The following is a 15066-nucleotide window of genomic DNA, read 5'->3' on the forward strand; positions in this document are numbered from 1 at the left end:
ATAAAAAAACAGGTGGTTGCTGAATTCGGTCGTTTCTTCAAGTGCTATGGGATCTTTGGCTTTGTAGACTTTTAGAAAGTAAATATAACACTCTTAAAATACTTTTCACACTCAAAGTAGTTTAATTTGTCTTCAACAGTGTCCAACAGTAGCTTATATGGATACCATAATTTATTTTTGTCATTATGAAATGTCATTAATATTTTCCACCTGATAATTTCCATTATCACATCTTAAAAGTACTGTGCATTAGTGATAATAATGACATTTGTGGAAATGAGATTTCCACTCATTTGGAAATTTTTGGGAGTGGCCTCACAGCCAGCATTGTATAGGCTACATTCTAAAAGGTGTTTTTTTTTTTTTTTTTTTTACTGTGTAATTACTGTGTTCTTCACTGACACAATCCAGACAGCAACATAGTGTCGGCCCAGATCCGGCCCACATCTGGTACGTGTTGAATCCACATATTCCAGATATGGCCCGGATCTGGGCCGACACTATTTTGCTGTCTGGATAAGTACACCAAGCACAACTTGAAACTTGAAAAATAAAAATAAATCAAAAAATTAATTTGTTGTAAAATTGTTGGTTGTAGTTATTTTATTTTTTATTTGATATGAAAATAGATTATTGAGACCAGTGTTTTTTTTATTTTTTATTTCTCAAGTAAATACTATTATAACATTTATTCATATTTTGAATTAAGTTTTTCGTTTAAGTTTATTTTCAGCTTAATTTTAGTGAACATTTTTTACATTTATTTTTATAATATTTTTTATATGAAATATTTGTATCTTTTTTAAAAACAGATTTTAGATACTATATTACACATTACAGAAATATACAAATTTTGTTTAGATGATCAAAATAGTAAACTTAATATTTCATTTTTTTATTTTTTATTATACATTTTCATAGTTTAAAATGCTAAGTTGGATCTTTGACAATAATATAATACCTATATAAAAGGTACTGTTATGTAGTTTTAATAAAGAATAAACCCCGAAGGTACTGAAGTTGAAAAAAACTAATTGTCAATATCACCCACTGTAATATTTCTCCATTTTGATGTTGTAAAGTTAAAGTTATAGACTATATCTCATAAGCTTTCCTGTAGCTCAAACAGTAGAGCGTTGGTGCTTGCAACTCCAAAGAGAAAGAAAGAAAGAACTGATAAGAATGCAAAAATCTTGAAATGCAATGTAAATCGCTTTGGATAAAAGCATCTGCTAAATGTAAATGTAGCCTATCTGTCATTGAATGTATTGCTACTGTCATCAGTTTGAGAAAGATCACTACATTAATTTTTCTCCCTCCCAACCCCTTCTGATCAACTTTTTATTCACTATAGTAGATGTGTGTGTTTTTTTTTACTCTATTGTGATTCTCAGTCTTTGAAAACAACCCTCCTTTCTGAGGAAAGTTCCTCAGAGAAAAGATCAAAGAGAAAAGTTAAATGTCAGACACATAATTCCTTCTATAAGCATCACTCCTAACAGTTAATCATCATTAGCCTTGCTATTTGCACCACAATGAGCAGGCAGTAATTTAGAATCATTCAGTCATTCAGTTTTGAATAGTTTATAGTGATTGGAATGCAGGAAATGGTCAGGAAGAATCAGGAGAATCAAGAGTTTTCATTTTAGTGAGACTAAAAATAAAAGTCTCTAGAAGGAGATGGGATTCAGGGTAGATTTATGTGCACAATGTGCAAGTGCAATCTGAGCACGAAACAAATGTACTGATTATGTACTCTGAATTTCACTAAAAGAAAACTGATGTTTCAATTAATTCATGGAAAGTTACGTTTCCATAATCACGAATCATTGTTTGATGACATTTACACATTTAATTCTCATGAATTCAAGGTAAACGTTTTATCTCCCTAAAGGAAAGCTGAAGACGTGGGTGTGTTTTCAATTTGGACAGTCAAACTGGCATAGAGTGGATGTGTATGGGGGTTGGCATGAGGCTAAACACAATCAATTACCATCTTGTTGATGCCCTGAGAAGGGTGAACTAAAAATGGCCCAAAAAAGAGGGTGAATAGAGTGAATTTGAAAGGTTAATTGCAGTTGTGCCTGTCTAAGTTAATGTCTTGGCATTGCTAGTTTTCTGAATTTGGCTGCAGGCAAAGCCTTTAGTGTAAGACAATCAACACTAATAATTTTATCCCTCGTGTCATGAGGATTTTGACCTCTGCAGTCATCCGACCTTTGTTCGACCCCAGCGACCGCTCTCACACTGTGAACGGTGGTGTCATATGCGAGCTGTTGCTTTTGCTTGATGAGGGGACGAATAAAGGGATGAAAGAGAGAAAAGGGAAAAGTAATATATTCACTGGACATAGTGCTGGCTCTGGTTAAAACACTGATTTAGAATCAGAATGCCAGACTCAGATGGTGACCTTTTTGAAAAGTGCGAAGCCCTTATCTAGCCAGTCACAAAGGGCTTTGTGACATATTTTTGAATGAAACAGGATATTAAACTTTTATCTATTGTGAATTGATTGGGTTACGAAAAGTAATAATGTATCTTTCTGATACTTCTATGGCAAGTATATTTTTCCAGTTACTGCAATGGCCTTGGGGTCTCAAATGGCCAAAGTATGTTTTGTTTTTTTCGCACAAACAAAAGGTCCACGGTTCGAGTCTCGGCTGAGGCCGGAGTCCTTTCTGTGTAGAGTTTGCCTGTTCTCCCTGTGTCAGAGTGGGTTTCCTCCGGGAGCCCTGGTTTCCATTCCGGTTAGGTGGCTTGGATATGCCAATTTGGCTGTAGTGTGTGTGAGTGTGTCCCAGGTTGCGCCAGGAAGGGCATCCAGCGTAAAACCTGTGCCAGATCCAATGTGTATGTGTGTGTGGATGGCCAATTCTAATCATCAACAAAGTACGTGCACACTTGCATTTTTGCAACACTATAAGCGTGTCCTATCAGGTAATCAAAAGTTGTATTCCACACACACTTGCAGTCTTCACATCTACAGTGCTTGGGCCAAATACAGGAAATGCGTTACGCAAGTAGACAAGTGATCAAGTGCAAAGTGTGTAACAAACTACAACTGTTGTTGTGCAATTTGTTCTTCCTCTTCCATTATTTTTTTTTTTACAACAGAAGCCAACATTGACGAGTGCTTGTGTGAGTGGTCTAATATACAGGCAACTCATTTTAAACAAAGACATTTTAACCTTTGTATAGAAATAGTGCAGACACTGGACAAGCATGAAACTTTATAGTGCACATGTGTTCTCACACGCTATTTAAATTGAGTATATCCTACTTTGAAAGGCTATGCGTTCGGCTGTATGCTTACAATAAGAGTACTAAGGGTAAACGATGGGCCTTAACGTCTCAAACAGAATATAAATGTCAAAAAGATTCAGAAACTCACAAGTTACTGATTTGAATACATCTAACAGAATGTGCGTTTATGTATTCGTGCCAACGTGCAGTTAAAGGTGAAGTGTGTCATTTATGCACCACTAGCAAAACCAAACAGATTTAGATTATGGGGTTTCTAATACACTACATTATATAATACTTAACAGATAAACAGTTCCATATGAAACAAACAAAGAAACATGGAGCTGGGCAAAAATGTCACCTTCACACAAATACCAAAAAGTTGTTTTGTATATTCAGAGGCATTTCAGATTACACATTCAGTCCTTTTGAGGTTTTATCATGCAGTTCCGCCAGTGTCAGCTGCATAAGATTGGGTCTTTCTCTGTTCGACCATCCCCTCAGTGCTAGTAAAGAGAACATGCTTCTTTTCCCACTCTCACATGAAGCGTCCTCTGACCCCTCATGCTTTTAGTGTTCAACATGTCTCAGTTTATCCATTCCCGCTCACACAGGAGATAAAAAACATGGCGAGAACTTTGAAGGTGCTGCTCAGCTAGAAGCTCCACTTCCAGATGAAAAACACACAGAACTGAGACGTACAAGCACTTTAATTACAATAACCCTAAGAGGGAATGGTGTATTCTTGTGCAGTGCTATTCCAATGCAGTACAGGACTCGAACATGAAATTAATGGCACTTTAAAATGACATACAATTATCAGATCATGTCATCTATTACGTATCCCCCCCCCCCAGAATCTTAATCGAACTTTGGAAATGATTCGGATGCCATGATAATTAATTTAGCTCCCTTACTGATTTTTATTGGCCGCATTGTGAAATCTCTAGATCCAGATGCAGAACCATGTCAATTAGCTCACTTCAACCAAGGACCAGAATAACATTATATAATACTTAACAGATAAATAGTTTGGAAGTTTGAAATTAGTTATTTAATGATAAATAGTGCTAATTAGGATCTAATTTACATCTTCTCTTCAGACCCCTGGTTGAAGCACTGGGTCTGAAACAAAAACAAGGGAACTGATTGTCACATTAAACCATTGGGCTCCATCACATTTTGAGGAATGCTTCCTTTTTAGACTTTTATTGAGAACTTGGTCAACTTTTACAACATAAAAATATTATAATGTAGGAATTGGTTCACTGTTGCGCAACATTTGATGTTTGAAATTCTATTACCATCTGAACATTCACAAGAGAGCTGAGACTGAGAGAGACAGTGGAGTTTGAAGTGTGGTTCAAAGGAAGCTGGACCAAGCTGGAAAGAAGGATAACATGGATTTTGATTCAGTTCTATTATGGGGTCTCCTCCCTAACACACAGTGGGTCTCCTTCCTAAACACACATACCCCTTTTCCACCAAAAAAGAACTGGTTCGGAACTGGTGCTGGTTCAAAGTTGGTTCAACTTGCGAACCTTCTCAGAACCTGTTTGTTTTTCCACTGACTAGACAGCCAACTTTGAACAAGCATAACAATTACAATGGCGGACTGCATCGTCTTTCTGCAAATGTTTCTCCTGGCTTTGCGATCCTATATTGGGGTCAGAAGAAGACGTTTAGAACACATTTGTGCTGCTCGTCTGGATTACTATAGACGAAGGTTACGTTCGAGAAGAAGTTCGACAATAACCCCGCCCCCAGCCCCCGACGTAAGCATGACGTGGTAAAAGAACGGTTCTAGTCCAGCAAAGAGTTGGTGTCGCTTTGGAACCAATTTTCCTGGCCGAGAACCGGTTCTTTGGCTGTCGAAACACAAAGAACTGGTTCGCCAGTAGGCACCGGCTCCGAACCGGCACCAGCACTGCCTTGGTGGAAAAGGGGTAACAGCGAGTCCCCCCAACACAAAATGATAATGAACCAAATCGGAAACAGTTTTTCATACACCATTTAATTTTTTTAATGCACAGATTTATGCATTTGTCTTTTGCACAGACCTTTGTTGCACAAATTTCTTTCTTCTTCTTTTTAATGCAGGATTTCATCTCCCCTATCAATAAAATAGAACAGAAGTGGATAATATCTTATATGTCATATATATGACAACTTCATTCAGAGGGAGAGAAGATGTGAGAGCTGACTAACCTGGACTCTAATACCACTTGTTGATGCCAAAAAGCCTTGCTCTGGCAGAGAGAAAGGTAGCATCATCTCTGGTCTTCCCATGTTACTTGAGCGCTGCTGGAATGTCAGGGACGGATGGTAAAGATGGTCTCCAGTGACATTTCCTCTGGTTACAGAATTCACTGAGTTTCCGGTGTTGGGAAATAAAACACATCTTCTCCTCTTCATGCGTCTGGATGGAGGCCTCATGTTAGAGGGTATGGCAGAGATTAATGGAGGTATAACTGGTTTAGGGAAGGGATTGTAAGCATCTTGCTTTTTCGGCTTGGGAAACAATTTGATAATATGTTTAGTCATTTGAAATTAAAAACTAATTAAAAACTAATAAAAACTAATTAATAAAATGCATAAACATGTCATGCATAGGCTAGAGATTCCATTCATTTAATCTTAGAAAAATGTTTTACAATGCACAATATATTCTTAATACTTAAAATTAATGAAATATTATAATGGTGGTGCTTTATGGCTATATGGAACAGATGTCCTTAACGAGTTTAAAATAAGCAAACGTTCAAACAAAAAATATAAATAGAAGAATCCATTAAGATGCAATCAATCTCATGCTACTGCTTACCTATTCATTGCGATCACAAACTGCTGAAGGCGCATCTTAACTATGTCGTCATAACGCGCCAATCTGCACTCAGGCGCTCCATGTAAGAATTCAAGCAACACAACATTAAGACAACAAACGCTCTTCCTGGTGTACTTTTTTTTTTTGCATATAGGCCTTATTTTGCATTATTTTGCCACATGCATGCGGATATTATACATATAATTACCCTTAGTGGATGACTGTAGCCTTAGCTAGCCTATGTGTAATATCATGTAGGCCTAACTTACTTCGTTTGTGTGTGTGTGTGTGTGTGTGTGTGTGTGTGTGTGTGAACGGGCTATGAATAATACATGATTATTCCGACCTCTTGTGGTAACTTTACTCAATCGCTGAGAAAGATTTAATACGTTGTCAGTTTTCAAAAACAAGTGGACAATTAATATTAATAATAATATAAAAACCTTCAAAAACACTTTCACAACTACAAATTCTCATTTGTTTCGGATCCCCAATTAAATTTTCCGCAGGCTAATTTAGGAGATTTGGCTGGTCGTATTCTATTAAAAAACAACAATCAGGAAAATTCTGGAAATCAGGAAAATATTTTCCACTTTAATTTTCACATTATTTGGCATTTATGTGAACTAATATCTATATTTTTGTTCATAAAACAGAATCATTGTCCCCAATACTGATGTCTTTGCCATCAATGCCAAGCATTAGAGATCAAAGTTTACTCACTGTATAAGTGTAAAAAAGTGCCAGAGTGAGATTTTAAAATTAAGAAATGTCATTACATTTAATAATGCATTAACTTATTTATTATATGAGAGACACTTTACCTAACCAGTCAGTAAAGTGTGACATAAAATTCTAGACCTCTAATGGTGAAGTTATGGAATCTGAAAGCATGAGTATGGCTCAGTGGGTATGTCACCTCATAGCAAGAAGGTTCTGGCAGAGCAGAAGATGTGTCTTATGGATTTCCTCCAGTTGCTCCGGTTTCCGAAACAACCCAAAGATAAGAAGGTTAGGTGGATTGGATACACTAAATTGGTGTGCATGTATCCCAGTTTGCATGAAATTCTCAAAGTCTCAGCATAACAAATATTCCTTGAACATTCCCATTCAATAACATTCACTGTTTCACTCTTTTGTCCTCTCAGTACCAAACCTATCCAAACTACCATACTACTCAGTGGAAAGCATCAAATAGGGTTATTAAGGTCTCTCAGTAATCTGAAATACCTGTCACAATTAATGAGCTACCAAGCAAAAGGAGAGAAATATATTGCAGAAGAATTTTTTTATTGATTATAATTAAGCTTAATTATGAATTTACTGTACAGTTTGTATATATATTTTTTATGCATGAAAAACAGGAATAAAATTGGTCCTTAAAACATAAAAGTTTAATGATGGGAGTGACTTGTAAAACATTACTACATTTCCCATGATTCTGATACCTTATACTGACCTGCTGTCATCATGTGAGTGAATAATGTGAGGGGTTAAAGAAGAAAAAACATCGACCATTTGTAACCATGTCATTTTAAATACAAAACACTGCCCTTTTAGAGCTTTAGAGCTTTTCATTTTTTCCATTTTTTTGGTATTTCCTTAACATTTTTACATTGAAAAATCAATCATTTAAATCCACAACATTTATAAAAACGGGAAATCTAACATACAAATATGAAAAACAGAGATGAGAATGAGGGGAAGAAAAATAGTTCTTAGTTGTAAAATGTAAGAGCAACATTTGTAATAAAGTAAGAGTGACAGTCCCATACTGGCATACATTTATTTCATTGAGTATCAGAAGACATTATACTGATAATAAGTATTGCTGAATTACATTAAGTTTTTCACATTTAACATTAGCTATTTAAGATGCAAAAAGTAAACATATCAGGTCATAACATGTTATTAAAGGAAAAGGTTCATACATTTTTCCATCAACTGGCAAGTAAGTGATGAATCCAAATTTCACCTTCTGACTTTTTTATTTAGAGAAAAGTTATATAATAGAAAACTGTTTTATCAGCTGAAACAGTAGCGGCTCCAACCCATAAATTTAGGTAGGACAGATTCTGGGTCTTAGCGCTAGTTTATGATAAACATGTAAGCTTTGTATTCAGATCAATGAACACATCTGAACACAAGCAGACTGATAGCATCTCTTGGTCTGGAGCTAGGTTTACGTGACGTAATGTCACATGAAAATAAGCGGGCAGCCTGAAATCTGCCCCAATGGCTCTCTATAAGAGTGCGCGGCAGTTCCATTTTTCATCACAGATTTACATTTGAAATTTGGGGGGCGCTGTAGAGCTAGGGAGGGCTCAGATACTGACTGCCCCTCTTAGTATCATAAATGCATGCCTGCCGAATCCATGCGCTACATGTTAATATATCCTGCTCACTTTACGACTTACAATAGTCTAGAAAATCCCAAAAATATTTGATGCAGAATGCTGAACACATTTATAATTGATTCAGTGTATATAGAGGTCTATGTTTGGATGAATATTTTAGTGGGGCTCTGCCCCACCTGCCCATACAGACGAACCACGGCTGAGCTCAACTAAAATCATCATAAATACAGCCAGGTATTGATATAATAATGCTGGTGAAAGACATTATCACTCTGTAATGTGAAAGGCCTCTCTCAGGCTCTGTAGTGCCTCCTCCTGAGTAATTTTACCCCAAACTTGAGGCAATAAAGCAGGTGCACACTGATATTCTTGAGCAAACCTTCTGTTGTACTTCATGAACACATACCTCCAGTAGACTGCAGCCCCATTATTCCTAGGGTCCTCTGGGTAAATGTTCCAGTCTGGGTAGATGGACTGATATTCCTTAAAGGGCAGAGACTGGCCCCCAGTATCTCTGTTTTGAAATTGGGTTTTACCTGCAATATCTGCAGAGCAGGTGTTGTGGGACAGAGTGGAAGAGTTGGCATTGGTATAACACACTAGACCTTTAGGTCGATGCACAACAGCTTCATGCACTTGATGATCTTTTTCTTCCAGGTCACAAGGAGCTTTGCAGAAAGGACAGCGCTTATCACACCCCTTCACTCTGTCATACAGCATGCCCTGAAGTTTATTAGGGAGGTCATCAGGGACTTCAATGACGTCTTCATTCTCCATAAATTCCTGAGCAATTGATGAGGACAACTCAGAGACTGATTCCTGTAAGTCATTAAGGAAGTTCTCACGATGTGTACGTATGTCAAACAAAGATTTTTCCAAGATTTGATTTGGCACAGTGATTTTCCCCAGATTCTCCAGGCTGATGCAAACTTTCTCCAGTAGGTGCCTAACACTGATCTGTGCCCCACTACTAGATTCTGATGCCTGATTAATACAACTTTTCACCCAATTAAAGATTTGGTGCATTCTCTGTTCCCTGCGGTCTTCGATTATTACAGAACCTGACAGATGAGCTTTGATAAAGTTTTCAATACTCTTCTGGCTGAAGCTCTCATGGGACTGAAGATACTCATGGAAATTCTCAAAGCTGTCCTTTAGCAGCATTTCTTTAAGTAGACCGTAGTGGAATTTCTTTGGTGAGCTATAAAGCTGTGCATTTTTGTTCTGGAGCATATCATTAAATATCTGTCTCTCCAAACTGCTGTAAATGAAGTCTTCGGCTGTTGGCTTGAGACACAGGTTGGTGAAAGACTGAGCAGCTTTTTGACACTGGTCTCTTTGTCGGAACCGATATATGAAATTCAGCATTTGTCTGTCCTTGGTCTCATTTAGGAATCTCTCTTTAGTTTCTCTTTCCCTTATGAGCAATGCCTGCACCTCTTGAAAAGACTCCACTGCTTTGCTACAGATGTATCCTTTGATATCCACTTCAAATTTGGGATTCATCATGAATGACTCACTTTTGAAAACTTCTAGACCCTTATCCACAATTGCAAGCAACTCTGTCATGTAGCTGTCTGAATAGCACTCTTTGTGCCTCAGTTTTTCTGAGACTGTCTTGTCACAATCTTCTATCAAATTATTGGTGAATCTTTGTGCAACATTCTTATTGTACTTCAGTGTTTTCTTCATCTTACTACTCAGAGCAAAATGGCTAGTCTTCACTTTAAAGCCATTGATTTGGTTTGCATTTCGGAGTCTAACGTTTTGCTTTTTTAGACCACGATTGCTTAGGTTTTTCTTTAGCAGCTCCACCATCCTTTCAAAGATTTCCTGTGTCTCTAGGGGAGGATCCTTCATTTTGGATGGGATATTTTCCCAAACACTAACAAATTCACGTTCAAGCTCCTTGTCATCAATCACACTGCCATTGTTCTTGCAGGTCTTCAAGAGTGAACGTAACTTTACCTCCAGGGCTGCTTCAAGTGATGTCAATAAGGCGTGCATCTTTATTGTCATTTCATGGCGAATGGTAGCAGACTCAAGTTTCTGGGCAACATCAGATGCCATTTGCTCTTGAATGAGGTCTACTCTTTTGAGAAGATTTACTTTGTAATTTTCCACAAGGGTAATATCAATATCCTCCTGCCTAAGGTAGTCCCAGAGACTTGCCTTAATTTGGTCTCTCTCTGCACTGATTTGTGTATTTGCTTCACTCCTCAAAATTGTGAGTATGCCATCTGAATCCATACCCTGTCCATTTTGTGATGCAGATTCTTTTAACTCTGTTATGTGATTGTCCAACCCTTGAACCCAAAGATCGAGTTGATCATTGAGCTGCTTCTCTCCCTGTACAAGTTTTGTGCAGAGGCCAATGATGGCATCAGCTGTATCTGTGTCTCCAAACTTTATGGTAAAATTTCCATTTTTCACTTTCTCCCATAGATTGCACATATACTCCATTAATGCACCTAAGCAGGTTGGCTGATCATTTGTTGCCTTTTCATGGAACATTGTCAACAGGCTTTTCTTTAGCCTGAGAACTGCATCACTGTAGATTTGATCATTTTGTGAAGTCAAAGAGTTGCTGTTCCATGAGCTGGACAGGTTATGGCTTACACCTCCTGTTTCACTTGTGAGAAGTGTTTCTCTTTGGGATTCATTTGGGAGCTGTCCTGTGGTAAGTACATCAATTACACTACTCATGATTTTTCCATCCATTCCTGCTCTCTCTGAAGCCACCTGAAAGGTAGTCTTCCTCTCCAAGTTTCGTGTGCAGAGAAGAACGTTGACAGCAATATGAAGGTTGCTTCTTGTTTCGTCCTGACCCTCAGCTGGTAAATCTACCAGAGTTATGTCACTCAGTCCACTGACAAAGGTAGCCAGTTCAATGTCATGCACAAGACTTCCTCCTGCATTGCGGTTCAAACCTTCTGTGCCAATCAACATCAGAAATTCACAGTCCATCTCCATTCTTAAGTTGTCAGGCAGGCTGAGGAGAAGCATGTATGCCCCTTTGATATGCCTTCTACCCCACTTTGGGAAGTTGGTGCCAAACAATGCAGATAGGATCTCCGCATTTTTGGAGTTGTGGAAACCTAAGATTGTCAAAACTCTCATGCGACTGAACTTTGGCAGCTGCTTATATACCTCATAAAGAACGCTGTATACCCAGTTCATGGGAAATACTGAGGCATCCCCATCATAGAGCTCAAGTGGAACTCCATACAAGAGTAGTTCAGCACCTACATATGGTAAGCGGAACATGTCATACAAGTCACTGTTTGGACCGCGGAAGTATCGTTCGAAGACCAATCCCATTTCTCGAAGGAAATGTTCAAGTCCAATGCAAGGTTCTTGCATCTGTTCCTCATTTGTTCCCCTAAGATGGGACAGTATATCCAACTGCATAACTTCAAGTTTCACCCTCATCCAAGAGAGGAAAAATGCCCGCTTGGTTGTGTCAAATGAACAGAGTGCTGCAATAAAAGCTCTCATGGCTGTTGTTAATTTATAATCAAGCAGTTGTTTTATAAGATTTTCCTTCTCCCCTATTAAGCTCTGTGTTGTATGTTGTTGGTGACGTCCTTCCTCCTTCTCCAGCTGACACAACTGCTTCCATACCATACCTTGCAGGGGCAGCTGGTTCTCCAAATAGCTGGACACTCCGTCTTCGATTCCACTGAGGACTTCTTCAACTTCCCTGAATGCCATTCGACATATCTCATCTTCATCAACATTAATGTCGAGGTCACTGGCCATACCAGCTGTACCTACAAGGTTTGCGGTGTGCAGGTATGGAATAAAGCGATCAAGAACATATTTTAAGCTTTCAGCTATTTCTTCCTCATTACCTTCACAGCCATTAAGCATTGTTCCATCAGGCATTTCTAAATCCTTCATCAGCCTTTGTTTCATTTTCTCATTATGATTCTCTTGGCCATCCTCTACTGACACTGAGCAGTCGATTATAATCATGTGGCTTGTATTCTCCCTCCATGAGGCAAGCAGTTCTCGTTCCTTGGCACCAAAACTTCCGCAAAACACGATGAGGACTGCAGATGTGTAACACAGCAGACTCATCTGTTTTTTGCAGTTGGCTGCATCTCCACGGAGATTAGCTATTAGCACAGGACGAGGGAAGACGTTGTCATGATGAGCTCCTGAAGGCAGGTTCCAACACATCTCCACCAGACCATCTGAGAGAACACGAGGCAGCTGCCCTCCTTCCATACCACAGTTTATAAAGCACTCATTCAGCTTGTGTGGACCCCCAAGAACAGAGTTGAGTACTCGAGATTTTGAGACACTGCAGCGACCTAGCCTCACTGCGGAGAGAAATGGCATCCTGGAATTGGCCATGTTCTTCATGATAGTTCCCTCAGAAGGTGAATTCCACTGACCTAGAACACCTCTAAATGGATACAGGAGCATGGTCCCCTTCTTTTCTGGGTAAACCGGTGGAAGATACAGAGGCACTGCAAAGTTGCATTGCAACATTCGGTGGGTGATCTCTTGCTGTAGGAAACTATTTGTTGTCATGTAGATGACAGCAACCAAGTCTAAAGGATTGATGGCACATTGTGAATTCTCATCCATGTCCAAACCGTAGTCTCCTACTGCTACCTTGCAGCAAGTGCTGCGGGCTTGGGGATTACATAACCAGAGCCGCCGGAGGAATGCATTTGAGAGCTCTGTTGGGTCCTGTGGAAAGTCGTCTTCAGTGCTTGGAGTGTTTACATATAGCATTGTTGTAAGATCCACAGGAGACACCTTTTCCCTGTGCAGGTCCAGCATATGCAGTAAAATATGCTTGTCCCTGTCAATTTCAGACACTAGAGAAGAGATATATTGGATGAAAAAAATCCACTTATAGTAATATCACATTACAATATTACTGAAAGCTATGATTTGAGCAATTTCTGGACAAAAACATGTTTAATAATGGGATGCTGAAATTTGATGCATAACCCTCACCTATCTCAGTAGTTAGAGGCCCCAGATCGGGGACAATCCTCCGATGAAGAGACATGGTTTTAGAGCGTTTATTTGGTTGTCAGTTATAATTTGTAGGATCACATTGACCAACCAGTCAGAGTGTCCTTTTCGCTTATGAAACTGAAAAAAATAAACACTGTTACACAATATTTACGCAATGCAAATTCAAAATGCAAGTTTTAGTATTGACTGCACATTTAGTCAAATAACAATGCTGAGTGTCATTTTTGCAGCAAAACTTTGAGTGTTCATTCCAGACTAGACCTGATTATAGATTAATTAAGTGCCTACCTGTCCCAAAAAGGTCAAATTAGATTTCCTTGATGGAGGATAAATTACATCCAGACCTTTCTAAACGGCATCCGTCTGAGGAAAACAGTACAACAAAATTGTTCACACTTTGCCTTGGGGGAACCAAATGATGGTAATCATACTAGGCTAATTAATTTCTGACACTGTTGGGACATTACTGGTTAGACATCCAGCTATGCATATATCAGTGTGTACTGTATTAAACATTATATAGCTGGGATTTATTTGACCATTTTTTATGTAACTGTTAATGCTATATGTATTTTGGGTTAACACTTATGTTTAGGGTCCAATTCTCACTAGTAACTAGTTGCTTATTAGCATGCATATTACTAGGACATTGGCTGTTTATTAGCACTTATAAAGCACATTTTAATGCCTTATTCTGCATGAGCATATTCAACATCCCATAATCCCCAATACCTAAACATAACAACTACCTTACTAACTAGTAATAAGAAGTAATTAGGAGTTTATTGAGACAAAAGTCATAGTTAGTTTAGAGTTAGTTAATAGTGAGAATTGGACCATAATGTGTGACAGTATTTTGCAGCAAATTTATACAACAATTGCTTAACATGCATCTTTCTTATTTCCTGCTTTCCAGAGTCATAAGTATGCTTATCACAAGCCACACAGATGAAAAGCTAATTTCTCATTAAAACCAATGCCTTTGCAAGGATTATCCAGTCACGAGTGAATAATTCATTAACCATAGATCCAAATCCACAAATACCAACATCAGTTATAATCTATGCAGTTAAAATCAAATGTAAAGTACAAATCGATGTATACTATCATAACAAAGCAAAATGAAAGCCATTTCTCGTTTAAAAAATCAGTTTGTCTAACCTGATACTTCCATTAATGCGTGCTGTGCTGTCATTAGATGAAACTGACTTCATGATCATAACATTGAGCTCTTATATGAGACCTGAGAGAGATATGGTCTGCTTCTGTGGAATTTCCTCCACCTCGTTCATTACGCACACAGGCTACAGATCACATTCACACTCCCTTATCAAAACAACCCCCATGTAGCAGAAAAAGTACCAAATAATCCAAACGAATTTTTCTACACAGTATTAGGCAATGTGTCGTGTGATTTAAAACACTTTATATTATTGTGGCAACAAAATATAAAACCAAGTGGCATTTAATTTAAAAATAAATGCATTTATTTTTAAGCATAAATAGACTCACAAAAAATGGCACCTGTGCGAAAATTATTATTTGCAGATGCCACTTGTTTTGATATTTCAGACAATAAAACATGCAAAAAATAAAAATTCGTATAGACTTACACTTTAAATAAGATTCTCAAGCCACATC

At 38.1% G+C, this 15066-nt stretch overlaps 2 protein-coding genes across 2 annotated transcripts in view; one reads left to right on the forward strand and one right to left on the reverse strand.

Moving 5' to 3' along the window:
• Window positions 1–15066, forward strand: part of LOC311297332 (uncharacterized protein) — a gene marked incomplete at its 5' end in the record, with an annotated part of 42630 nt that overhangs the window by 19452 nt on the left and 8112 nt on the right. The window lies entirely within an intron of this gene.
• Window positions 7349–13574, reverse strand: gvin1l2 (GTPase, very large interferon inducible 1-like 2). Its single transcript, XM_084418071.1, has 2 exons — window positions 13402–13574; window positions 7349–13259 (listed from the first exon to the last, which is right to left on the reverse strand). Exons 1-2 carry the CDS (start codon window positions 13454–13456, stop codon window positions 8692–8694), a joined length of 4623 nt encoding a protein of 1540 aa, XP_084274197.1. The 5' UTR covers window positions 13457–13574; the 3' UTR covers window positions 7349–8691.

The sequence above is a fragment of the Rutilus rutilus genome (genome assembly GCF_951802725.1).
Source record: "Rutilus rutilus genome assembly, chromosome: 9".
Lineage (NCBI taxonomy): Eukaryota > Metazoa > Chordata > Actinopteri > Cypriniformes > Leuciscidae > Rutilus > Rutilus rutilus.